This window comes from Berghia stephanieae, chromosome 14, assembly GCF_034508935.2.
Source record: "Berghia stephanieae isolate SIO BIC M18660-M18661 chromosome 14, UCSD_Bste_1.3, whole genome shotgun sequence".
NCBI classification, from domain to species: domain Eukaryota; kingdom Metazoa; phylum Mollusca; class Gastropoda; order Nudibranchia; family Aeolidiidae; genus Berghia; species Berghia stephanieae.
This window is the reverse complement of record NC_088373.1, coordinates 17,468,563-17,494,881: the sequence shown is the minus strand read 5'-3', so window position 1 is coordinate 17,494,881 and position 26,319 is coordinate 17,468,563. Positions and strand designations below refer to the sequence as shown.

Sequence of the window (26,319 nt, the reverse complement as noted above, 5' to 3'; positions counted from 1 at the left end):
GACAGAGACGATGATATTAACGGCCAGGTACTCATTTTACACCTGAGTACGGTCGGGACTGATACCCATGACCTTTCGTTCCGAAGGAGAATATGTCAATCCACTAGACCACGTAGCCGAACAAAACAAAAGGGTTTTTTTCTAGGGAGGCGAGGACGAGAGACGCATGCGCACAACCAACATGACGTTCTCTCTCTAATAACTTTTCCGCCGGTGACGTCACAGACTATGGGTGACGTCCAATCAAGGGACGCTACTCTTCCGCTAATCTCATTCCCTATACCGTTTGGCTATGATATGTCACATTTGTAGTGAATGTTTTTGAGAGATAAAAAGACGAGGTTGATAGGAGATAACTTGGCACAGTCGGGGATTTGGACGAAGTGTCAATTCTTGGGTTGGAGTGTGTGGTAATGTGTGAAATAGTATTCATTATATGATAGTTGTTAGATTAGTTTATATATATATATATATATATATATATATATATATATATATATATATATATATGCGTGTGTGTGTGTGTGTGTGTGTGTGTGTGTGTGTTTGTGTGTATTAGATAGACATGGCTTTTAAGTAATATAGTTATATTTTTATTGTATTAGTTGCTAGCGGTAGAAGGGATTTGAACCTGAAACCTTCTGTGTTTGGTATTTCGTCATTTGTTTGAAGCTGTTCTATTTACTTTGGTTTGTTTTTTTTTTTGGACTTTTGAAGTAAAAACTAAGAGTAAGAATATAATGAGGAAATGACACTTTCAAAACGTACTGCCTCTCATTTTCACAGCAATTGTTATCATTTATTTGGTGCCTTAAAGAGGAAAATACTTGTGATGTTTGCCTCATAGATAGAGGAATAATACACTGGGTGGTTTAATACTTGACATAAAATGTTACAGTGAATGACATAATCAGTCGGATGGTGAAAAGGTTTGAACTGAGATATTGCCGAATTTAGTTAGAATGGCATTTTTTTTATCAAAAACGAGTTCTTGTCATAAATGATTAAATCAACCCTTTTTGTACGTCTTCGGGAAATATCAAAGCTTAATTTCAATTTTAAATATTTCTTACAGTCTAGTCAAGTTGAAAAAGTATGAAATTTGAGAAAAGTTGCTGAATACCTTCCCCATACATCCGACCATAAATTAATGAAAAATCACCCGATTTACTTCAAATAAAAATTAAAATGATGTCATGAACAAATTCTTTCAGAAAATACAATCCAAACGGTTCCCCCTCAGACTGATTATCTATTATCTCTGATGTCCAATAGATTGTGCTCGAGTGTTGAATCATTTTATATCTTAGCGGGTTTGGACGGTGACCAAATCGACAATCTGGGTATTTAGTCATCAAATTTTACTCCAGATCGACCATCTGGGTATTTAGTCATCTAATTTTACTCCAGATCGACCATCTGGGTATTTAGTCATCTAATTTTACTCCAGATCGACCATCTGGGTATTCAGTCATTTAATTTTACTCCAGATCGACCATCTGGGTATTCAGTCATCTAATTTTACTCCAGATCGACCATCTGGGTATTTAGTCATTTAATTTTACTCCAGATCGACCATCTGGGTATTCAGTCATTTAATTTTACTCCAGATCAACCATCTGGGTATTCAGTCATCTAATTTTACTCCAGATCGACCATCTGGGTATTCAGTCATTTAATTTTACTCCAGATCGACCATCTGGGTATTCAGTCATCTAATTTTACTCCAGATCGACCATCTGGGTATTTAGTCATTTAATTTTACTCCAGATCAACCATCTGGGTATTCAGTCATCTAATTTTACTCCAGATCAACCATCTGGGTATTTAGTCATTTAATTTTACTCCAGATCGACCATCTGGGTATTCAGTCATCTAATTTTACTCCAGATCGACCATCTGGGTATTTAGTCATTTAATTTTACTCCAGATCGACCATCTGGGTATTCAGTCATTTAATTTTACTCCAGATCAACCATCTGGGTATTCAGTCATTTAATTTTACTCCAGATCGACCATCTGGGTATTTAGTCTTCTAATTTTACTCCAGATCGACCATCTGGGTATTTAGTCATCTATTTATAGTTTTATTGGGTTTTTGTTGTTGTTTTTGTTGTTTTTTTTTTTGTTTTTTTTCTGTTGTTGACCGAAGAAGGGGTTTGATCCCGAAACGTTCCGTGATTGGTATTTTGTTCTTTTATGAAGCTGTTACATTCATTTTTGTTTATCACCTTTATAATCCTCAACACTTTAAAGTAAATGCGTTTAACCCCATTGTGTACGAGCTTGGGGACCAGAATATCTTGTCCAAGCTGTTTTATTGAATTAAAGATCTTTATATTATAATTCTCCGGTTAGAACGAAATTTTCGTAATATTACGGCATTTTCGTCGTTGTAGGTAGGTCTGTTCAAAGATGTCTAATAGATTTCTAGAGAGGGTTTTCATTCATCTTCTAGCTGGACGTGACCTGAAGGGATTTAAAAATCACATCGTTATATTAGAAAGTTAACGACTGTCTGAAGGGTTTTAAATTTCATCTCGTTATATTAGAAAGTTAACGACTGTGTGACGTGTTTTAAAAGTCATCTCGTTATATTAGAAAGTTAACGACTGTGTGACGTGTTTTAAAATTCATCTCGTTATATTAGAGAGTTAACGACTGTGTGACGGGTTTTAAAATTCATCTCGTTATATTAGAAAGTTAACGACTGTGTGACGGGTTTTAAAAATCACATCGTTATATTAGAAAGTTAACGACTGTGTGAAGGGTTTTAAAATTCATCTCGTTATATTAGAAAGTTAACGACTGTCTGAAGGGTTTTAAAATTCATCTCGTTATATTAGAAAGTTAACGACTGTGTGACGGGTTTTAAAAATCATCTCGTTATATTAGAAAGTTAACGACTGTGTGACGGGTTTTAAAAATCATCTCGTTATATTAGAAAGTTAACGACTGTGTGACGGGTTTTAAAAGTCATCTCGTTATATTAGAAAGTTAACGACTGTGTGACGGGTTTTAAAAGTCATCTCGTTATATTAGGAAGTTAACGACTGTGTGACGGGTTTTAAAATTCATATCGTTATATTAGAAAGTTAACGACTGTGTGACGGGTTTTAAAAGTCATCTCGTTATATTAGAAAGTTAACGACTGTGTGACGGGTTTAAAAAGTCATCTCGTTATATTAGAAAGTTAACGACTGTGTGACGTGTTTTAAAATTCATCTCGTTATATTAGAGAGTTAACGACTGTGTGACGGGTTTTAAAAATCACATCGTTATATTAGAAAGTTAACGACTGTGTGAAGGGGTTTAAAAGTCATCTCGTTATATTAGAAAGTTAACGACTGTCTGAAGGGTTTTAAAAGTGATCTCGTTATATTAGAAAGTTAACGACTGTGTGACGGGTTTAAAAAGTCATCTCGTTATATTAGAAAGTTAACGACTGTGTGACGGGTTTTAAAAGTCATCTCGTTATATTAGAAAGTTAACGACTGTCTGAAGGGTTTTAAAATTCATCTCGTTATATTAGAGAGTTAACGACTGTGTGACGGGTTTTAAAATTCATCTCGTTATATTAGAAAGTTAACGACTGTGTGACGGGTTTTAAAAGTCATCTCGTTATATTAGAAAATTAACGACTGTCTGAAGGGTTTTAAAAGTCATCTCGTTATATTAGAAAGTTAACGACTGTCTGAAGGGTTTTAAAAGTCATCTCGTTATATTAGAAAGTTAACGACTGTGTGACGGGTTTTAAAAGTCATCTCGTTATATTAGAAAGTTAACGACTGTCTGAAGGGTTTTAAAAGTCATCTCGTTATATTAGAAAGTTAACGACTGTGTGACGGGTTTTAAAAGTCATCTCGTTATATTAGAAAGTTAACGACTGTGTGACGTGTTTTAAAAGTCATCTCGTTATATTAGAAAGTTAACGACTGTGTGACGGATTTTAAAAATCATCTCGTTATATTAGAAAGTTAACGACTGTGTGACGTGTTTTAAAAGTCATCTCGTTATATTAGAAAGTTAACGACTGTGTGACGGGTTTTAAAAGTCATCTCGTTATATTAGAAAGTTAACGACTGTGTGACGGGTTTTAAAAGTCATCTCGTTATATTAGAAAGTTAACGAGTGTGTGACGGGTTTTAAAAGTCATCTCGTTATATTAGAAAGTTAACGACTGTGTTCCTGACATCCAGCGATCGACGAAGGACGTGGGAGAAATCAAAGATCTGTCGATCGATTTAAATGACTTCGCGAAGTCTCAGGTTTGAGATTTTTTTTGTTGTTGTCAAGATCAGGGTCATTTAAATCTATCGATATTTGGAGGCTGAAGACAGGTCTTTGTTTTCTTCCACGTCGTTCGTCCACCATTGGAGGTTAAAAACGTTATCGTTTACTCTCTAATTATTGAAGTCAAGGGCTACAGTAACATCCCAAAGGACCATGACACCAACGAGAGTCAATCTGCTTCCATTCGTGACAATCATCGCCATCTGCTGTCGTCCAAGTGCCATTGGTGAGTCATTCGAAACGTATTGAAAATTGAAAATTGAAAACAAAAAATTGAAAATTGAGCATTATATAGCGCAATATCCACTTAATGTGCTCAAAATGCTTTACAAGGGGTCCCTGGTCAACAGCAACATTTAACATGTAGGACGGGACATGCCGCCTGTTAGGCGATATTACAATTTTTTGGACAAAGACAACGCTGTTAACGACCAGGTACTCATTTTACACCTGAGGGGGGGGGGGGGGTAGTCTTTTTAGTTTGCTTTTGTTTTGTTATTTGTTTTGTTTTGTTGGGTTTTTTTTTTTTTGCTTTTGTTAGTTCTTTTATTCTTTATTATTCTTTTTGCCTTTTTTTTCTCTTGTTTTTCTTTTTTTAATTATTTGTTTCTGTTCCTTTTTTAAAGTTGACCAGATAAACTTTTCTCTCCTCTTTGAGGGAATTTATCGAACTTTAAGTCTTCTTCACGGTAATGTTAAAACTCTATTATTTAAATAGAATAAATAAATACAATTTCCATTATTCATCCCATAGGGGAAATTTGTCTCTATGGTCTATTCCAAGGGAAGACTGGAATAACCCAGGCGTCAGCCGCTGTGCAGCGCCGAAAATTAAGCTAGGGCGAGGTGACTTGCTCAAGGCCACACAACGCATCGGCGAGTGGTCGAACTTGGTACCTTTCGGGTACGAAGCAAAGACCGCTGATCTACGCTGTTTGCATTTGTTTTCACTGAGGGGTTTGTTTGTTTGTTTATTTTTTCATCTTCACAACAGGCTCATCGGCATTGCGAGTTGTGACAAGCCCGGCAGAAAGCTTCAACGAGCTGATTCACCCCCAGCTGAACATCACATGCATTCCCGATGGCGCCACCTACTGGGCCAAAGACATCGTCACGATGCAAATCCAGAAAGATCACTTGGCTCCTATCGTGGTGCTGAGGAAACGACAAGTCGTATTTGGCCCAAATAAGAAGTCTAACATGAAAGTAAATACAGTGATAAGCACGGTCCTCGGGAATCACGCAATGCGTGCTGAAAGCGGGGGTGCTAATAAGCGGAGATCACTATCACCGGTTTAATTACTAAGACAAATAGTAGGGGGGGGGGGATATATAATATACAATTCTTTCATCTCTTTGTATTTATTAAACGAGTTATTTTTATCGTGCCCAATAACACAACGAGCTTGCGAGTATGTGTTAATGCACGATAAAAATATAACGAGTTTATTAAATACAAAGAAATGAAAGAATACGTTTTTTCCACCCCTCCAAGTAAGATTATTATATATTTTGTAACCAAATGGTATGGTATTAGTACTTCTATTCACCATAATTTGTATCTTTCTCCTTCTGCTTGAATGACAATTTGACCCAAAACTAAAAACGTTGGATTTGTATTCATGCGCACCAAAAAATATTATTTATAATTACCAATCAGATTGTCTTTTACACATTATTTAATTTCACACCAATAAAATGTGCGAAAATATTATGCAATCGTTGAACAATTTTTTTTATTCAACGCGTTCAAAGCATTATTCAACGATGACTTATTTACTAAGGAATGATAAGGTTTTCCAATGAGAGGGTGGACTATTAATATCACAAACAGTATGACACACACACCGTTATCTTGACCAATCAGATTCAAGATGATATCAGTAATGTCTTTTTCACACGACAGTAAGGATCTGGAAAAAAAAACTTGTTTAAATTGTTGGCCAAAATACTCGTCCTTCAAATTGATGCTATGCAATTAGCTAAAAAACTCACATCGGCCGGATATAAAGTACCAAGACAGAAAACTACGCGTATGTAACCTTAAACGTTTATAGTCTGATTGACAGAATGTAGTAAAAATTACTCATTAAAACGGCTGTCTAAAAAGAATGACCAAATTAAAAAAAAATGAATTGAGCTTTATATAGCGCAATACCCACTAAATGTGCTCAAAGTGCTTTACAAGGGGTCCAGGACTGAACATAACGCAATTTTTCGGACAAAGACAACGCTGTTAACGGTCAGGTACTCATTTTACACCTGAGTACGGTGAGAGAAAGTGAGTAAAGAGCCTTTTCCAAGGGCTCAACTATGCGCAGTCGCGAGGCTCGAACCCAGGACCTTCCGATCCGAAAGCGAGTGGCATATCACGAGACCACATAGCCGCACAAAGAGCTGAGTGACGTCATTTTCGTTCCAACTATATCGATAGATATAAATGACCCTCATCTTGCGAAAACACTCACAAGCCTGGTGAAGTCTCAGGTTTGAATGTTATTGCCAAGACGAGGTTCATTTTTTATCAGATTACGACAGTCGAGTGCTTTCCATGTTTTCTCTTTTTATATCAAATCACCTTAGAAATGAAACGTATTGCTCTATAAAATGGTAATATTTGCTGTTGTCTAAGGACCTTTTGTAAAGCGATTTGAACACATTTTGTAGATACACACTCTGAAAAGGCGCAGTGTGTATTGCTGTCCTTTATATCTTGTTTGTTTGTTTGGGTTTTTATTGGGGGGGGGGGTGAGGTTTGGGGTTGGGTATTTTATTGGGTTTTTATTGGGAAAGGGGGAGGGGGGGGGGGTGGGTATTTTATTGGGTTTTTATTGGGAAAGGGGGGAGGGGGGGGGGGGGTATTTTATTGGGTTTTTATTGGGAAAGGGGGGAGGGGGGGGGTATTTTATTGGGTTTTTATTGGGAAAGGGGGAGAGGGGGGGGGGGTTGGGTATTTTATTGGGTTTTTATTGGAAAGGGGGGAGAGGGGGGGGGGTTGGGTATTTTATTGGGTTTTTATTGGGAAAGGGGAAGGGGGGGGGGTTGGGTATTTTATTGGGTTTTTATTGGGAAAGGGGGGGGGGGGGGTGGGTATTTTATTGGGTTTTTATTGGGAAAGGGGGAGAGGGGGGGGGGTTGGGTATTTTATTGGGTTTTTATTGGAAAGGGGGGAGAGGGGGGGGTTGGGTATTTTATTGGGTTTTTATTGGGAAAGGGGGAGAGGGGGGGTTGGGGTTGGGTATTTTATTGGGTTTTTATTGGGAAAGGGGGAGAGGGGGGGGGTTGGGGTTGGGTATTTTATTGGGTTTTTATTGGGAAAGGGGGAGAGGGGGGGGGGTTGGGGTTGGGTATTTTATTGGGTTTTTATTGGGAAAGGGGGAGAGGGGGGGGGTTGGGGTTGGGTATTTTATTGGGTTTTTATTGGGAAAGGGGGGAGAGAGGGGGGGGGTTGGGTATTTTATTGGGTTTTTATTGGGAAAGGGGGAGAGGGGGGGGGTTGGGGTTGGGTATTTTATTGGGTTTTTATTGGGAAAGGGGGAGAGGGGGGGGGTTGGGGTTGGGTATTTTATTGGGTTTTTATTGGGAAAGGGGGAGAGGGGGGGGGGTTTGGGTATTTTTTTGGGTTTTTATTGGGAAAGGGGGAGAGGGGGGGGGTTTGGGTATTTTGTTGGGTTTTTATTGGGAAAGGGGGAGAGGGGGGGTTTGGGTATTTTGTTGGGTTTTTATTGGGAAAGGGGGAGAGGGGGGGGGTTGGGTATTTTGTTGGGTTTTTATTGGGAAAGGGGGAGAGGGGGGGGGTTGGGTATTTTGTTGGGTTTTTATTGGGAAAGGGGGAAAGGGGGAGAGGGGGGTTGGGGTTGGGTATTTTGTTGGGTTTTTATTGGGAAAGGGGGAGAGGGGGGGGGGGTTGTGTATTTTGTTGGGTTTGTATTGGGGGAGGGGGGGGGGGGGAGGTTTGGGTAAAAACGTTGTGACCAAATAGACCTTTGACAAAGCCTTGTGTTGATTCTATGCGTTTAGATTAATTACTCACAACATGTGCCAGTCGGATATAACGTACCAACACACAAATGATATGTGTAATCTTAAGCGTTTATAGTCTAATTGATATGAAGTCGTGAGAACCTATAGTTAAAATGACTTTCTAAAGACAAACGCAAAGAGCTGAGTAATGTCAATACGGTTCAACAGTTGTGACGTCACTTCTCCCGTAATGACGCATGGTAACTTAGTAACTGGTTCTAAACTATAGGAACACTGGCAGACGCCCTTATGAAATATTTCTCCGACGAGCGTAAAATCGTATCCAGAGGAAAAAAAAACAACACTATAAATCCTGTTCATGTTTTGACTTTTACACTTTCTGATCACAAGACATGAAAATTTCTAGCCAGCATGAAGAATAAAAAGTACCGATTTTATTTGTTTAGAGCCACGATGGCCGCCGCTGTTTTTTGCCATCCGCGTTTATGAGTAATGCTCACTGAACTGTATTAACCTGACTATAAACGATCATGGATACACACAGTTTTGTGTGTTGGTCCGTTATACTTCCGGATGGCAATGTTATGAGCTTCTTAGCCAAGGGCATCTATAGATACTATCTATAGATAGTATGTACTTGGCTAAGAAGCTCATAAAATTGCCATCTGGAAGTATAACTGACCAACACACAAAACTGTGTGTATCCATGATCGTTTATAGTCTGGTTAATACAATTTAGTGAGAATTACTCACAAACATGGAAGGCAAAAAACAATAACAAAGACCTGAGTGACGTCAACTTCGTTCTATCTATATCGGGCTGGCGGATATTGAGATCTGTTTTTGTCTGTTTTTCTGTTTTGTTTTGTTTTTGCTTTGTGTTTTTGTTTGTTTTTTTTTTTGTTTTTGTTTTTTTTGTTTGTTTTTTTTTTTTTTTTTTGTTCTTTTTATTTGTTTTGTTTTTTGTTATTGGTCTTTTTGTATTTTTGTTTGTTGTTCTTTTGTTTGTTTGTTTGTTTTTTGTGTGTGTGTTTTTGTTGTTTTTTTTTTTTTTTGCTATGCCCTTGATAGAATGAAAATGACGTCACTCAGATCTTTGTTTTGGTTTTTGCGATCCACGTTTTTGAGTAATTCTCACTCAACTGTATTAACCAGACTATAAACGTTCATGGATACACATACTTTTGTGTGTTGGTCCGTTATACTTCCGGATGGCAATGTTGTGAGCTTCTTAGCCAAGCGCACAACCTCAAAACCTTTGTTTATTTTTGTTTTCCAGGCAGAAGGTCATATCGAGGCAGATGCGAGTGAAAGCTTCCTGCGTCTTACGGTAGAAAACCCGGGCCGTCAAGATGTAGGCACCTACAGCTGTTTGATGTTCTACCTAGACGAATCTTTAGGCATGAAAGAAGAAAAGGCAGAGACCAATGTAACGGTTGACAGTGAGTAACGGTTGAAATTCAAGCAAACAACCTTCATAGTGTATGCATTGACTGACTTATTACCATCTACCCTCATGGAAAATATGGGCGTGAACCAGTAGATTTTTGACCAATGAAAACATGGAATTTGTGACACACCTTCACACGTGCTCGGACAAACATAGTTGGTTGTTTTTTTAAAGAGTAACGTGAATAAAATCGACCTCTCTCTCTCTCTCTCTCTCTCTCTCTCTCTCTCTCTCTCTCTCTCTCTCTCTCATCATTGTTATTGTTTTTATACCTTCAAAAGGGTGACTAGTTATCATACGATTTTCTCAACCAGATTATGTACGTTTAAATTTACACATAGTTTTCTGTGTTGGTTATAGATAGTATGTGCTTGGCTGAGAAGCTCATAACATTGCCATCCGGAAGTATAACGGACCAACACACAAAACTATGTGTAACCTTGAACGTTTATAGTCTAGTTAATACAGTTTAGTGAGAATTACTCATAAACGCGGATGGCAAATATCAACAAATATCCGAGTGACGTCAACTTCATACTACCTATATTGATCACGCGGTAGTATTTTGGGTATTTTAATTAAACACATACCATCGATAGTAAAACCCGTGTAGTTTGCTGCCTCTACCACTGACTGCCATTGTTTACGGACGATTGTCCGAGAGGCGTGGTTATCTACCTGTCTATTCTAGGATCATCTGTTCCCTATTTTATATTATCTCTTCTTTAGTGTTTTTAACTTGAGATCCTCAGCCTTTCCACCATCATCTTCCTTTTTGCTGGCGCTGAAATGACCTAAAAGTGTCGCAAGCGCCGTAAACACGCCTGAAAACAACAAACAAACAAATAAACAATTGAGCTTTTATATAGCGCAATATCCACTAACTGTGCTCAATGCGCTTTACAAGGGGTCCCTGGTAAACAGCAACATTTAACATGTAGGACGAGACATGACGCCTGTTGGGCGATATTACAATGTTTCGGACAAAGACAACGCTGTTAACGGCCAGGTACTCATTTTACACCTGAGTACGGTGAGAGAAGGTGAGCAAAGAGCCTTTTCCAAGGACTCAACTATGCGCCAAGCGAGGCTCGAACCCAGGACCTTCCGATCCGAATGCGAGTGTCATACCACTAGACCACATAGCCGCACAATATAAAAACAATAATATCTTCTCCAGACAGTCCTGTAGGACTAGGCAGGACGTGACTCACTCGAGAACGACTATGTCAATCATTCCTAGAGGAGAATAGGTATGTATACACGTTACATCTCCTCCGTGCAGTCCCGTAGGCTGTAACAGGACGTGCCTCCCTGCAGGATGACCACTCACATCTCTCATGGTGGAGAATATGGCCACGAACACGTTACATCTCCTCCAGGCAGTTCTGTAGGCTGTAACAGGACGTGCCTCCCTGCAGGATGACCACTCACATCTCTCATGGTGGAGAATATGGCCACGAACACGTTACAGCTTCTCCAGGCAGTTCTGTAGGCTGTAACAGGACGTGCCTCCTTGCAGGATGACCACTCACATCTCTCATGGTGGAGAATATGGCCACGAACACGTTACATCTCCGTGCAGTCCCGTAGGCTACAGCCGTACATACCTCTCTACAGGATTCAAATCTCATTTTTGCGTCTTTCCTTTTCAACTGTTTTCAACTGTCTTCCTCGTACATGTTTCTCTTGGCCTTCCTCTCTTCCTCTGCCTGTCAGGTGTCCATGTTTGTCCATCGTTAACTTATAGCCTGACGTAGCCATAGTAAACTTATAGCCTGACACTGACCAAAAAATGACGTTAACGATGGCTACGGTTCTAGTGTCAGGCTATAGGATAACGATGGCTACGGTTCTAGTGTCAGGCTATAGGATAACGATGGCTACGGTTCTAGTGTCAGGGTATAGGGTAACGATGGCTACGGTTCTAGTGCCAGGCTATAGGATAACGATGGCTACGGTTCTAGTGTCAGGCTATAGGATAACGATGGCTAAGGTTCTAGTGTCAGGCTATAGGATAACGATGGCTACGGTTCTAGTGTCAGGCTATATGTTAAGGATGGCTACGGTTCTAGTGTCAGGCTATAGGATAACGATGGCTGCCCTAAGATCCAATAGGAATTATCTTTTGACGTCATTTTTAGGTTTATGCCCTGCCAAGTGAGTTGTCATCAGTAGTTCTCAATAAAACTAGTCATCCCACTGGTCGAACTATTGAATATAACTCACGATTTGTTTTCTTTTGAGACCAAAGACTTATCTTTTGACGTCATTTTTTGGTCAGTGTCAGGCTAGAAGTTACGATGGCTAAGGTTCTTTAGGCTGAGCAGTTCGGCATTCTTCAAACATGTCCCAGCCACCCACATCTGCTGAGAGTTTTTTACCGTATCTGTATTATCAATTTATTCTATTATTTACCCCATTCTTTCGAGGCTCCCGACAGTTCAGTCGGTAGAACACTCGCATCACATGCAAAGAGACTGAGATCCATTCCAGGTGCAGCCGATATTTTATTTTCTGACCCCCCCCCCCCCCCCCCCCCGGCCACCAGCAGTGATTATGTAGATGGGTCTGTTAGAGCTGGCAGAAAGTATTCGCGATAAACTAGCCTCCTGTCCAAAGGATAGAATGCAATTTCTGTTGTTCGTTTCAAGATATAGAAACAGGGATAAACTCGTTCCCCAATATGCGATCCCAAGGGAGTTGGTCTCTTTAATTTTCGTGTGAATTTTTGTGTTTTTGTTTGTTTTTGTTTTTTTTTGGTTTTTTTTTTTTGTTTTCTTTAATTTTGTTTGTTTGGTAGCTTGTTGTTTTTGTTTGTTTTTTTTTTTTTTTTTTTTTTTTTTTGTTTTTTTTGGGGGGGGGGGTTATTTGCATTTTTCTCTTGTTTTTGTTTTATTTGCTACTTTTCTGTTTGTTTTGTTTTTGTTTTTTGTTTTTGTTTTGTTTTTGTTTTTGTTTTTTGGGTGGGGGGGGGGGTTGTGTTATTCTTGGGAGAGGAGTTGGATTAGCAGAAATTGGAGTTTTGCGGGATTTGTTTGTTTGTTTGTTTGTATATTTGTCTGTTTGACTTCTGTTGTTTTCTCTTTTTTTGGAAGAAGGGGGAGGGTTGTCTTTATTTTATTTTTGTCTTGCCCATGAAATGAATTGGCGAATGATTCTAACGTAGCTGTTTGTGTTACAAGCTTGTTACTCTAATCTCCACCAATGGCAATCTCCTTCTTGTACCCGATTTCAGACGAAGGTGTCTCGGCCATTGTCCAATACTTGACTGGTAAACTGTCCCATTTGGAGGACATTCTACGGACACAGGGACAGGTCATTTCGGAACAGGAAAATAGACTAAATGACCAGCAGGAGAAAGGTATTGGCCGGTTTTTGATTCGTTTTTTTTTTAGAAACACCACGACTTGGATCTGTGACTAGTTCTCAAAGAGCCATAAGGCGCTTAAAACCTTGGGAGGTTTTGTCTGTCTGTCTGTCTGTCTGTCTGTCTGTCTGTCTATGTGTCTGTCTGTCTGTCTGTCTGATGTATGGGAACGATGCCATTCCAAAGTAGCCCAGACTCAAAGAGCCATGAGGCGCATAAGGCATCTACATTTGACTTCCAGGTCTCTCTGTATGCTGCATAAACACCTATGTTTTCTAGGTCTCTCTGTATGCTGCATAAACACCTATGTTTTCTAGGTCTGTCTGTATGCTGCATAAACACTTATGTTTTCCAGGTCTGTCTGTATGCTGCATAAACACCTATGTTTTCTAGGTCTCTCTGTATGCTGCATAAACGCCTATGTTTTCTAGGTCTCTCTGTATGCTGCATAAACACCTATGTTTTATAGGTCTCTCTGTATGTTGCATAAACACCTATGTTTTCTAGGTCTCTCTGTATGCTGCATAAACACCTATGTTTTCTAGGTCTCTCTGTATGCTGCATAACACCTATGTTTTCTAGGTCTCTCTGTATGCTGCATAAACACCTATGTTTTCTAGGTCTCTCTGTATGTTGCATAAACACCTATGTTTTCTAGGTCTCTCGGTATGTTGCACAAACACCTATGTTTTCTAGGTCTCTCTGTATGCTGCATAAACACCTATGTTTTCTAGGTCTCTCTGTATGCTGCATAACACCTATGTTTTCTAGGTCTGTCTGTATGCTGCATAAACACCTATGTTTTCTAGGTCTCTCTGTATGCTGCATAACACCTATGTTTTCTAGGTCTCTCTGTATCCTGCATAACACCTATGTTTTCTAGGTCTCACTGTATGCTGCATAAACACCTATGTTTTCTAGGTCTCACTGTATGCTGCATAAACACCTATGTTTTCTAGGTCAGGCCAGCCTCTCCAACCTTTTTATCCACGATGTGTTTCTATATTTGTAAACTTGAGAAATGAACTTTTTCCTACAAAAATAAAATGCTTGTTACAACACATTATAAAACATGAGGAGATGACATTGAAAACATGCTGAATTACATCCAGGTAGAAAATAAGTTCACACACACACACACACACACACACACATACACACACAATCAATCAACCTACAGAAATTATGCGCTTGGCTAAGAAGTTCACAACATTGCCATCCGGAAGTATAACGGACTAACACAAAAAAATCTGTGTAACCTGAACGTTTATACAGTTTAGTGAGAATTATTCATATACGCGGATGGCAAAAAGCAATAACAAAGACCCGAGTGACGTCATATTCATACTATCTATAGATATTTTATTATGAATATATTTATATCTAGAGGACATAATTATTTTTCAAAACTTGAGCTTCTATATAATGCAATATCGACTTAACGTGCTCAAAGCGCTTTACAAGTGTTCCTTACTTGCTTACGTATTTGCGTACCTACTAACTTACTGACATTTGTGACCCTTCGCCTCAAAACGGTATTAAGTCGGGATGGTTAAGATGTTGAAAATTGAATTTATAGCCAGAAATATCAGACTTCTGTTGAGTTTGTATGTTTTATTGAGGAGAATGGATACCATATTTTAGGGTGCTAATGCCAATAATTTATATTTTTTACCAGTTTAAAATTAATTCGTCTTTTAAGCATTTGGTTCGTTCCGACATAATACCGTTTTGAGGCGAAGGGTCGCATTTAACTCCATCTGGACCATAAATGCATATGACGTCCACCGTAGATGTCCATCTGGCACTGTCTCAGGCTACCCACCTTCACCCCCCCCCCAAGAGCCCCTTGTGACGGACGGGTCTCTTCTCAGGGTGTGTTCAGGGGTCCATACCACCCAACAGTAACACAATACAAATATGACGAGACGGGTCAGCGTGGATCAGTGGTACGGTCTTTGCTTCGTACCTGAAAGGTACCGAGTTCGACTACCCGCCGCTACGCTGTGTGGCCTTGAACATGTCAACTAGCCTTAGCTCACTTTGCGGCGCTGCACTGCGGTTGACGCCTAGGTTATTCCAATTCTTCCCTTGGAATAGACCCTAAATAAAAATTCCCCCTGAGGGATGAATATAGGGAATTTATTTTATTTATTTATTTTATGTTTGGCCATACTATAATACAATATTTTGGACAGAGACAACGCTGTTAACGCCCAGGCACTCATTTTTACACCCCGAGGACGGTGGGAGAATGTGAGTAAAGAGCCTCTATCAAGAGGTGAACTATGCCCTGCCCGGTACTCGAACCCAGGCCCTTCCGATCCGAAAGCGAGTGCCATGCCACTGTACCACATAGCCTTATGATATAAAACTGTTTATATATGGTACGTCCCATTTAAACATGTGACCCCTCGTCTCAAAACGGTATTATGTCGGGATGATTAAGTTGCTGAAAATTGAATTTGTGGCCAGAAATATCAGACTTGCGTTGAGTTTATTTTCTTTATTCAGGTAAATGAATATCATATTTTAGAGTGCTAAATACCAGTAATTCATAATTCTGAATAGTTTAGTTTTAATTCGACTTTTTAGCATCTGGTTCACTATACCGTTTTGAGACGTTGGGTCACATATTCCATAGCAATATGTCATCTATTCACGTTTTATTTGTTCTTACTACAGTCCTGACCTTGAATAAAACAGCACAAGACCAAAACGTCATCATAGACAGGCAGCAGAAAGAAATAAACGCCCAACAAGTCGAACTCACTCATCAAAAAGCCAAACTAGTCAATCAGGAAACAGTAAACCAAAATCAAACTGGCACAATCTACAGTCTGCTACAGAAGATTGATATTCAAGGAAGACAACTCCAAGAACAGCACGTGACCATTGGAAAGCAGAAGACACAACTAAATGCTCAAAAAGCCAACTGGGACAACCATGAAAAACTAGCCAAAATAGAAAAGGATAAAATTTTAGATCTAAAACGTAAAATTGATGATCAAGAAAAACGACTCCGAAAACGTGTGCAACGTGTTGTTGGAAATAATGGGGAAGGTGAGCGATCAACGTCCATATCCTGGCAGGTCTGAGAACTAGATGCAATTACGGGTGTGGTTTACCTCTCTCCTTACCGATCACATTCGTGATTTTTCCAGAAATGTCACACCGACCCATCACAAAACTTGACTTTTTACACTCAAATTCATGAGAGATTCGTACATACTATTTTTGCAGCATAACAAGCTTTATAAAACAAAGATTTTTCATAAAATGTTGTAATGTACGGCTATGTGGTCTAGTGGTTTGACTCTCGCTTTCGGATCGGAAGGTCCTGGTGTTCGAGCCTCGCGCTCGCGCATAGTTGAGTCCTTGGAAAAGGCTCTGTACTCACATTCTCTCATCGTACTCAGGTGTAAAATGAGTACCTGGCCGTTAACAGCGTTGTCTTTGTCCGAAAAATTGTATTATCGCCTAACAGGAGTCATGTCCCGTCCTACATGTTAAATGTTGCTGGTGACCAGGGACCCCTTGTAAAGCGCTTTGAGCACATTTAGTGGATATTGCGCTATATAAAAGCTCAATAATGTACAAAACAAATCTGATTAAGAAACATGTCCGGTGTATCGTAACAAATGTGACGATTTTCCCGTAGTTGATAAGGAGAGGGTTAACGTTGTTATGGACGATATTTTGGTTGGTTTGAGAGTATGTCCCCTACGTCATCAATGACGTGGGTAATAATGTGGGTTATCAGACCTGCAAATAGGTACGTGTTTGTGTTTGAATCTTTTCTTGCTGAAATTTGCATGACTTCCCATGATAACCTTTACCCCTGCCAGAATTGTTTTTTTAATCAGCTTTTATATAGAGCAATATCCACTAGGGGCAGCGTGACTCAGTGGTACGGTCTTTGCTTCATATCCGAAAGGTACCGAGTTCAATCACCCGCCGCTGCGTTGTGTGGCCTTGAGCAAGTCACCTCGCCCTAGCTCACTTTGCGGCGTTGCTCTGCGGCTGATCCCTGGGTTATTCCAGTCTTCCCTTGGAATAGACCCTTACGACAAATTTCCTCTTGGGGATGAATAAAGGGAATTTCATTTCTTTTATTTATTTAAACGTGCTCAAAGCGCTTTACAAGGGGTCCCTGGCCAACAGCAACGCGTAACATGTAGGACGAGACATGACGCCTGTTAGGTGATACTACAATTTTTTTTTCGGACAGAGACAACGCTGTTAGCGGTCAGGTACTCATTTTACACCTGGGGAAGGTGAGAGAATGTGAGTAAAGAGCCTTTTCCAAGGACTCAACTATGCGCCAAGCGCGAGGCTCGAACACAGGACCTTCCGATCCGAAAGCGAGTGTTATACCACAAGACCACATGGCCGCACAGGAAAAACACGAATGTTTGGATCAAATAATATACGTATACAGTGGGGAAGCGTTTCTGTTTGATTTCATCAGAAAAACAACGTCGTAATATCACAATGTTAATTTTAATAAGAGGTCCCGATAGCTCAGTTGGTAGAGTACTCGCTTAACATGCAAAAGGGACCGAGATCGATCCCGGATGTAGTCGACGTTTTGTTTTTTGTTTTTTCTGATCCCCTTGTATACCTATGCAGTGAATGGGTCTGTTCGATCTGGCGGAAAGTACTTTGCATTAGACTAGCGTCCTATCCAAAGGATAGCAGCTAATTCTTATTGTCCGTTTCACGCTAAGGAAACCGGGATAAACTACGGCTCCATAGGCCTATTGGCTCTGAAAGACTACATTATCAAACATTCATCGTTAAAACGTTTGAAGAACAAAAGAAAATTGGCTTTGACCAATGGACACCCCTTACGCTGACCAATGGACACCCCGTACGCTGACAAATGGACACCCCGTACGCTGACCAATGGACACCCCGTACGCTGACCAATGGACACCCCGTACGCTGACCAATGGACACCCCGTACGCTGACCAATGGACACCCCGTACACTGACCAATGGAACCCCGTACGCTGACCAATGAACACCCCGTACGCTACACCCCGTACGCTGACCAATGGACACCCCGTACGCTGATCAATGGACACCCCGTACGCTGACCAATGAACACCCCGTACGCTGACCAATGGACACCCCGTACACTGACCAATGGACACCCCGTACGCTGACCAATGGACACCCCGTACGCTGACCAATGAACACCCCGTACGCTGACCAATGGACACCCCGTACTCTGACCAATAGACACCCCGTACGCTGACCAATGGACACCCCGTACGCTGACCAATGGACACACACGTAGACTGGAAAAATCGTATTTAAAGATTTGGCCAGGAAACTTGTGCGTCAAATATAGATGGATCAAGTGGCCCTGATATGGCCAAAAACTCTTAAACCTGGGACTTTATTAAACCTCTTCTCGAAGTCCCAGGTTTGAGAGTTTTTGCCAAGATGAAGGTCATTTAAATCGATCGATAATTGAAGACGAGTTTTCTGGCCAAATTTGAAAATACAAGTGTCTCAAGTTTATTGCTTTTAATGACGCTGATTGTACAGAAAACAATGTCATGTATTATTATTATTGTTGTTGTTATTATTATTATTATTATTATTATTATTATTATTACAATATTATTATTATTACAATATTATTATTATTATTATTATTATTATTATTATTATTATTATTATTATTATTATTATTATTATTATTATTATTATTATTATCATCACCTTTATTTATCATTATCATCATCACTATTATTATTGTTATCATATTTATTCTTTTCATTATCATCATCATCATCATCATCATCATCATCATCATCATCATCATCATCATGATGATCATCATCATCATCATCATCATCATCATCATCATCATCATCATCATCATCATCATCATCATCATCATTATCACCATCGATGTTGTAATTTTCATCATTAAAGTTAATATCGTCATAATCATATAATTTGTTGTTACTGCCACTACCACTACCACCACCATCAACACAACCACCATCACCAACATACCCACCACCACTAGCACCACCACCAACGTAACCACCACAACAACTACCACCACCACTATCACAACCATTACAACTACCACCACCATAACAAGTACAGCCACCACCACCACCACAACAACAACAACCACCAGAATGATCACAACTAACAATACCACCATCACCATCACCACCACTAATACAACCGCCACCACCGCCAATATCACCATCATCACCACCACCACCATCACCAACACCATCACCACCACGATCACCACAACTACCATCACCACCACCAATACTACCATCATCACCACAACCACCACCACTAATACTACCATCATCACCACAACCAACACCACCAATACTACCATCACCACCACCAATACTACCATCACCACCACCAATACTACCAGCAGCACCACCACCAATACTACCATCATCATCACCACCACCAATACTACCATCATCACCACAACCACCACCACCAATACTACCATCATCACCACCAATACTACCATCACCACCACCAATACTACCATCACCTCCACCATACACACATCACCATCATCGCTTCACCACCACACCACCACCAAATACTACCATCACCACACCAATACTACCATCCCACACCAATACTACCATCACCACCACCTATACTACCATCACCACAATCAATACTGCTATCACCACCACAACCACCATCACCAATACTACCATCACCACCACCAATACTACCATCACCACCACCAATACTACCATCACCTCCACCAATACTACCATCACCACCATCAATCCTGCTATCACCACCACAACCACCACCACCAATACCACCATCACCACCACCAATACTACCATCACCACCACCAATACCACCATCACCACCCAATACCACATCCACCACACCATATACCATACATCACCACACACCAATACTACCATCACCCCCACAATACTACCATCCCACAATACTACCATCACCACCACATACTACATCACACCACCAATACTACCATCACATCACCAACATACCATCACACAACCACCACCACCAATACCACCACCACTACTACCAACAACACACCATACTACCACACACACCAATACTACCATCACACAAACCACACACCAATACCACCACCAACTACCATCACACCACAATACTACCCACCACACATACTACCATCACCACACACCATCACCACAACCACCACCACCAATACTACCATCACCACCAACAATACTACCATCACCACACCAATACTACCATCACCCACCAATACATCACCACACCATACTACACACCCACAATATCACCACACCACCACCATACTACCATCCACACCATACACCCACACCACCAATACTACCATCACCACCAACAATACTACCACCAATACCACCATCAATACTACCAACACCACCACCAATACTACCACCAATACCACCACCAATACTCACCACACCCCCACCAATACTACCATCACCACCACCAATACTACACATACCACAACCACCACCACCAATACCACCACCAATACCACCACCAATACTACCAGCACCACCACCAATACTACCATCACCACCACCAATACTACCATCATCATCACCACCACCAATACTACCATCATCACCACAACCACCACCACCAATACTACCACACCACACAATACTACCATCACCACCACCAATACTACCATCACCTCCACCAATACTACCATCACCACCATCAATCCTGCTATCACCACAACAACCACCACCACCAATACCACCATCACCACCACCAATACTACGATCACCATCACCAATACTACCATCACCACCACCAATACCACCATCACCACCACCAATACTACCATCATCACCACCATCACCACCACCAATACTACCATCACCACCACCAATACTACCATCATCACCACCAATACTACCATCACCACCACCAATACTACCATCACCACCACCAATACTACCATCACCACCACCAATACTACCATCATCACAACAACCACCACCACCAATACTACCATCACCACCACCAATACTACCATCACCACCACCAATACTACCATCACCAACACTACCATCACCACAACCACCACCACCAATACCACCACCACTACTACCAACAACACCACCAATACTACCAGCACCACCACCAATACTACCATCACCACAACCACCACCACCAATACCACCACCAATACTACCATCACCACCACCAATACTACCATCACCACCATCAATACTACCATCACCACCACCAATACTACCATCACCACAACCACAACCAATACTACCATCACCACCAACAATACTACCATCACCATCACCAATACTACCATCACCACCACCAATACTACCATGACCACCACCAATACTACCATCACCACCACCAATACTACCACCACCACCACCAATACTACCATCACCATCACCAATACTACCACCACCACCACCAATACTACCATCACCACCAACAATACTACCACCAATACCACCATCAATACTACCAACGCCACCACCAATACTACCACCAATACCACCACCAATACTACCACCACCACCACCAATACTACCATCACCACCACCAATACTACCATCACCACAACCACCACCACCAATACCACCACCAATACCACCACCAATACTACCAGCACCACCACCAATACTACCATCACCACCACCAATACTACCACCACCACCACCAATACTACCACCACCACCACCAATACTACCATCACCACAACCACCACAACCAATACTAACATCACCACCACCAATACTACCATCACCACCACCACCACCAATACCACCACCACCACCAATACTGCCATCACCACCACCACCACCAATACCATCACCACCACCAATACTACCATCACCACCACCACCACCAATACCATCACCACCACCAATACTACCATCACCACCACCACCACCAATACCATCACCACCACCAATACTACCATCACCACCACCACCACCAATACCATCACCACCACCAATACTACCATCACCACCACCACCACCAATACTACCATCACCACCACCACCACCAATACCAATACCACCACCAATACCACCACCAATACCACCACCAATACCACCACCAATACCACCATCACCACCACCATTTCTAAATCCCTTCCCCCCTCGTTCTAACCCACAGATTCACCAATGCCCGCCTTCAGTGCAGGCTTCAACAGCATTGACCAAGTTGTTGCAGGGGAAATCCTGATATTCCGAGACCCTATCTTTACCATAGGAAATGCTTACAACTTTACCACAGGAGTTTTCACAGCTCCTGTCACCGGCCTGTACGTTTTTCAACTAAGTGTCATGGTTAGAAAATCCAATGGTAAGCAAAGAAAATGTGGGGTTTTATAGTTTATTGTTTGACACTCGCCTTCGGATCAGAAGGTCCAGGGTTCGAGGACTGCCCGTTCTGAGCGATGCAAAGTCGAGTCCTTGGAAACGAGAGGCTCTTAACTCACATTCTCCTTGGCCTGACTGGCCAGTACCTGGCCGTTAACAGCGTTGTCTCTGTGCTGATATGTGGTCTAGTGGTATGACACTCGCTTTCGGATCGGAAGGTTCTGGGTTCGAGCCTCGAGCTCGGCGCATAGTTGAGTCCTTGGAAAAGGCTCTTTACTCATATTCTCTCGCCGTACTCAGGTGTAAAATGAGTACCTGGCCGTTAACAACTTTGTCTCTGTCCTAAAAAAATTGTAATATCGCCTAACAGGCGTCATCTCTCCTTCTACATGTTACGTGTTGCTGTTGGTCAGGGACCCCTTGTAAAGCGCTTTGAGCACGTTTAGTGGATACTGCGCTATATAAAAGCTCAAGTCAAGTTAAAAACAATAACAAAGAGCTTAGCGACGTCAAATTCGTTCCTTCTATTGGGGTTGCCATAAACATAGCTTTGAAATGAGCAACCCATTTCGTTCCTCGTGCAGAATGCAACCCAATGCCCATCCTGAGACTAAACTACAGTGGCAGGAAACTTGGAGAGAGACAAATGGGATTTGATAGAAGAATATAGATATCTTGGCGTAGCCCTCGTCAACTCATAGCCTGACACTGACCGTAGCCTTCGTCAACTCATAGCCTGACACTGACCGTAGCCTTCGTCAACTCATAGCCTGACACTGACCGTAGCCTTCGTCAACTCATAGCCTGACACTGACCGTAGCCTTCGTCAACTCATAGCCTGACACTGACCGTAGCCTTCGTCAACTCATAGCCTGACACTGACCCAAAAATTACATCAAAAAACAAATTCACGACCTCAAATAGAAAAACAAATCGTGAGTTGTATTCATCAATTCAACCAATGGGATCACTTGTTTCCGTGAGCACTACTAATGACGGCTCACAAGGCGGTGCACTAATCTGTAAATTATGACGTCACAATACAAGTCTTCGTGTCGGGCTATTGGTGCTATGTGATTGAGCAAAATACTCACAACATTCGCCCGTCGGATACAATATCAAACCACCACACAAATAATATTATATCAACACACACAATTCTGTGTAACCTTGAACGTTTATAGATAGAACGAAGTTGACGTCACTCCACTGTTTGTAATTGATTTTAGCCATCCTATTCATGAGTAGCTCGCGTTGAATTATATTAATCAGACTATAAACGTTTAAGGTTACACATTGTTTTGTGTGTTGGTCCGTTAAATCCGGCTGGCTGGTGTTTTGTTTTGTTTTGTTTTTGTTTGTTTGATTGTTTTTAGCTAACCGCATTGCGTCAATGGCCTGATTGATAGATTATAGTAAAACATACAATATTAAAGACCCCGAAAGGCCGGATCCGAGTTCCAATCCGACAAAAATCGGAAATCCCAATGGTCTCGGGGACCCTACTATAGATAGTTCTTAGTTGACGTCACTCAGGTTGTTATTGTTTTTTGCTATCCGCGTTTATGAGTATTGCTCACTAAACGGTATTAACTTGACTATAGACGTAAATGGATACACATAGTTTTGTGTGTTGGTCCGTTATACTTCCGGATGGCAATGTTATGAGCTTCTCAGCCAAGCGCATATTATATATATATCTCTGGGGTTATTTTTGTTTTTGTTATTTGTTTTGTTTTTTTTTTTGTTTTTTTTTTCTTGGGGGGTTTTTAATTTTGTTTTTCTCTTGGTACAGAAATGTAACAAGCAATTTTCCACACGGATTGCTCTCCGTGGATTGCAAAGGGCTAATGTTCTTAATATCCCTGTTATTTGTTTGTGTGTGGGGGTGTGTGTGTGGGTGTGTGTGGGGGGGGGTGTGTGAGTGTTTGTGAGTGAGTGTTTATGTGTATGTGTTGTATGTGTATTTCAGCGTTTTTTGTTCTTTGTTTGTTTGTTTGTTTTTTGGGTTGTTTTTTGTTTTGTTTTTTGGGGGTGGGGGGGGGGGGGTTGTGCAACAAAAAGATAACAAGCAATTATCATTGTCCATTCAACGCGGGAGAAACCGGAATAAACTCCAACTCTCTTCCTCTCCATTGGATGTAAAGGAAAATTGCTATCTATAGGGGGCGTGTGTGTCCCATAATCTCTCCTGTCTTCCAGGTAGTTGCTTCAAGTAGGTTTAAGTTATCAAAAGTATCAACTCGAATCATTCATTTATCACATTAGAGATTAGAGATTTACATTTAAGCATTGGTTTATCTTTTAAGTCATGAACACATGTGAAGATAACAGGTTTGAAAAAAAAACAAATGACCATACATGCATGGATCCGTTTTCATTGTCCCCCTTCAGCTAACAACAAAAGCAATAAAAACAAAAATACGTCACTTAAAAATAAACTTGAGCTTTTTTATGTCGCATTATCCAATTACAAATACAAATCTCTATGAAAAAACAGGGACCAATCCCTGAGTAGAATAATAAAAGAACAGCGATGGAGACTATTTGGTCACATCTTACGTCAAGAAGATAACATCCCAGCCCAAACTGCAATGACAGAATATTTCATTCATGGCAACAAATATGTAGGGAGACCACCAACATCAATAGTAACTACCCTGAACCAGGATCTCTCTACATATAAGAAATTTCTGGATTCAGATGAGGCCGAATTAATCCCTGAAGAACTAAGAAATACTGCAGTGCCCTCCATTCTAAAGACACAACAAGATCTTGACAGCCTCTCTGGATGGAGAGAGCAGCTATACTCATCGACCATGACTGAATCACACAATTCTCAACAAGCGTCATTCGGACTGCGAGGCTTACTGCTACAACTACTACTACTACTACTACTACTACTACTACTACTACTACTACTACTACTACTACTACTACTACTACTACTACTACTACTACTACTACCTACTACTACTACTACTACTACTACTACTACTACTACTATATACTACTATAGTAGTAGTAGTAGTAGTAGTAGTAGTAGTAGTAGTAGTAGTAGTAGTAGTAGTAGTAGTAGTAGTAGTAGTAGTAGTAGTAGTAGTACAACAACAACAACTACTACTACTACTACTACTACTACTACTACTACTACTACTACTACTACTACTACTACTACTCCTACTACTACTACTAGTACTACTACTACTACTACTACTACTACTACTACTACTAGCCAATAAAACATGCTCAAAGCGCCGCTGTCTGAAAGTAAGCGATGCGTTGATATTTAAAGTTACATGCATAGCCTTGTTCGATGTCGCGATTGATCAAGCGGTGATTACTTGTGAGTGTTTTACTTAAATGCATACCATCAATATTATCATTTTCTCAACAGGATGGATTTATATTGACCTCAAATCCAATGACGGCAAGACAGTGGGGTCATTACAAGGTCATGACATCAACCACGCGGACCAATCATTCATGAGCACTGTTGTCCCACTCCAGGCAGGGAATACGCTTGTCCCAGTCGTCACCCTGGTACAGGACGTACACACTTTCTTTGACCTGGATCATTTTACCAGGTTTAGCGGTTACCTACTGAGGATGTAGTACGAGAGTGGTAGAGAGAAATGGAAAGATGGAGAGATAACGATAGAGAGAGTGGGATATAGAAATATAGAGACAGATAGAGAGAGGGGGAGAGAGAGACAAAGAGAGAAAGAGAGGTAGACTAGATATAGATAAGAGAGAGAGAGAGAGAGAGAGAGAGAGAGAGAGAGAGAGAGAGAGAGAGAGAGAATCAATAAATATATTATATGAATTTGGTG

General features: G+C 40.8%; 1 protein-coding gene across 3 annotated transcripts; it reads left to right on the top strand.

The window, feature by feature from the left end:
- Positions 1 to 308: 308 nt before the first annotated feature.
- On the top strand, positions 309 to 26,319 carry LOC144959417 (uncharacterized). 3 transcript variants are annotated; one of them, XM_078891996.1, is made up of 8 exons: positions 309 to 410; positions 4,417 to 4,519; positions 5,288 to 5,499; positions 9,557 to 9,719; positions 12,966 to 13,091; positions 15,783 to 16,160; positions 22,281 to 22,469; positions 25,884 to 26,319. In XM_078891996.1, exons 2-8 carry the CDS (start codon positions 4,447 to 4,449, stop codon positions 26,099 to 26,101), a joined length of 1,359 nt encoding a protein of 452 aa, XP_078748122.1. In that variant the 5' UTR covers positions 309 to 410; positions 4,417 to 4,446; the 3' UTR covers positions 26,102 to 26,319. The 3 variants fall into 3 exon arrangements, with proteins under 3 accessions (XP_078748122.1, XP_078748124.1, XP_078748123.1); XM_078891998.1 differs by lacking the exon at positions 12,966 to 13,091 and having other exon boundaries at positions 354 to 410; XM_078891997.1 differs by lacking the exon at positions 309 to 410 and having other exon boundaries at positions 4,398 to 4,519.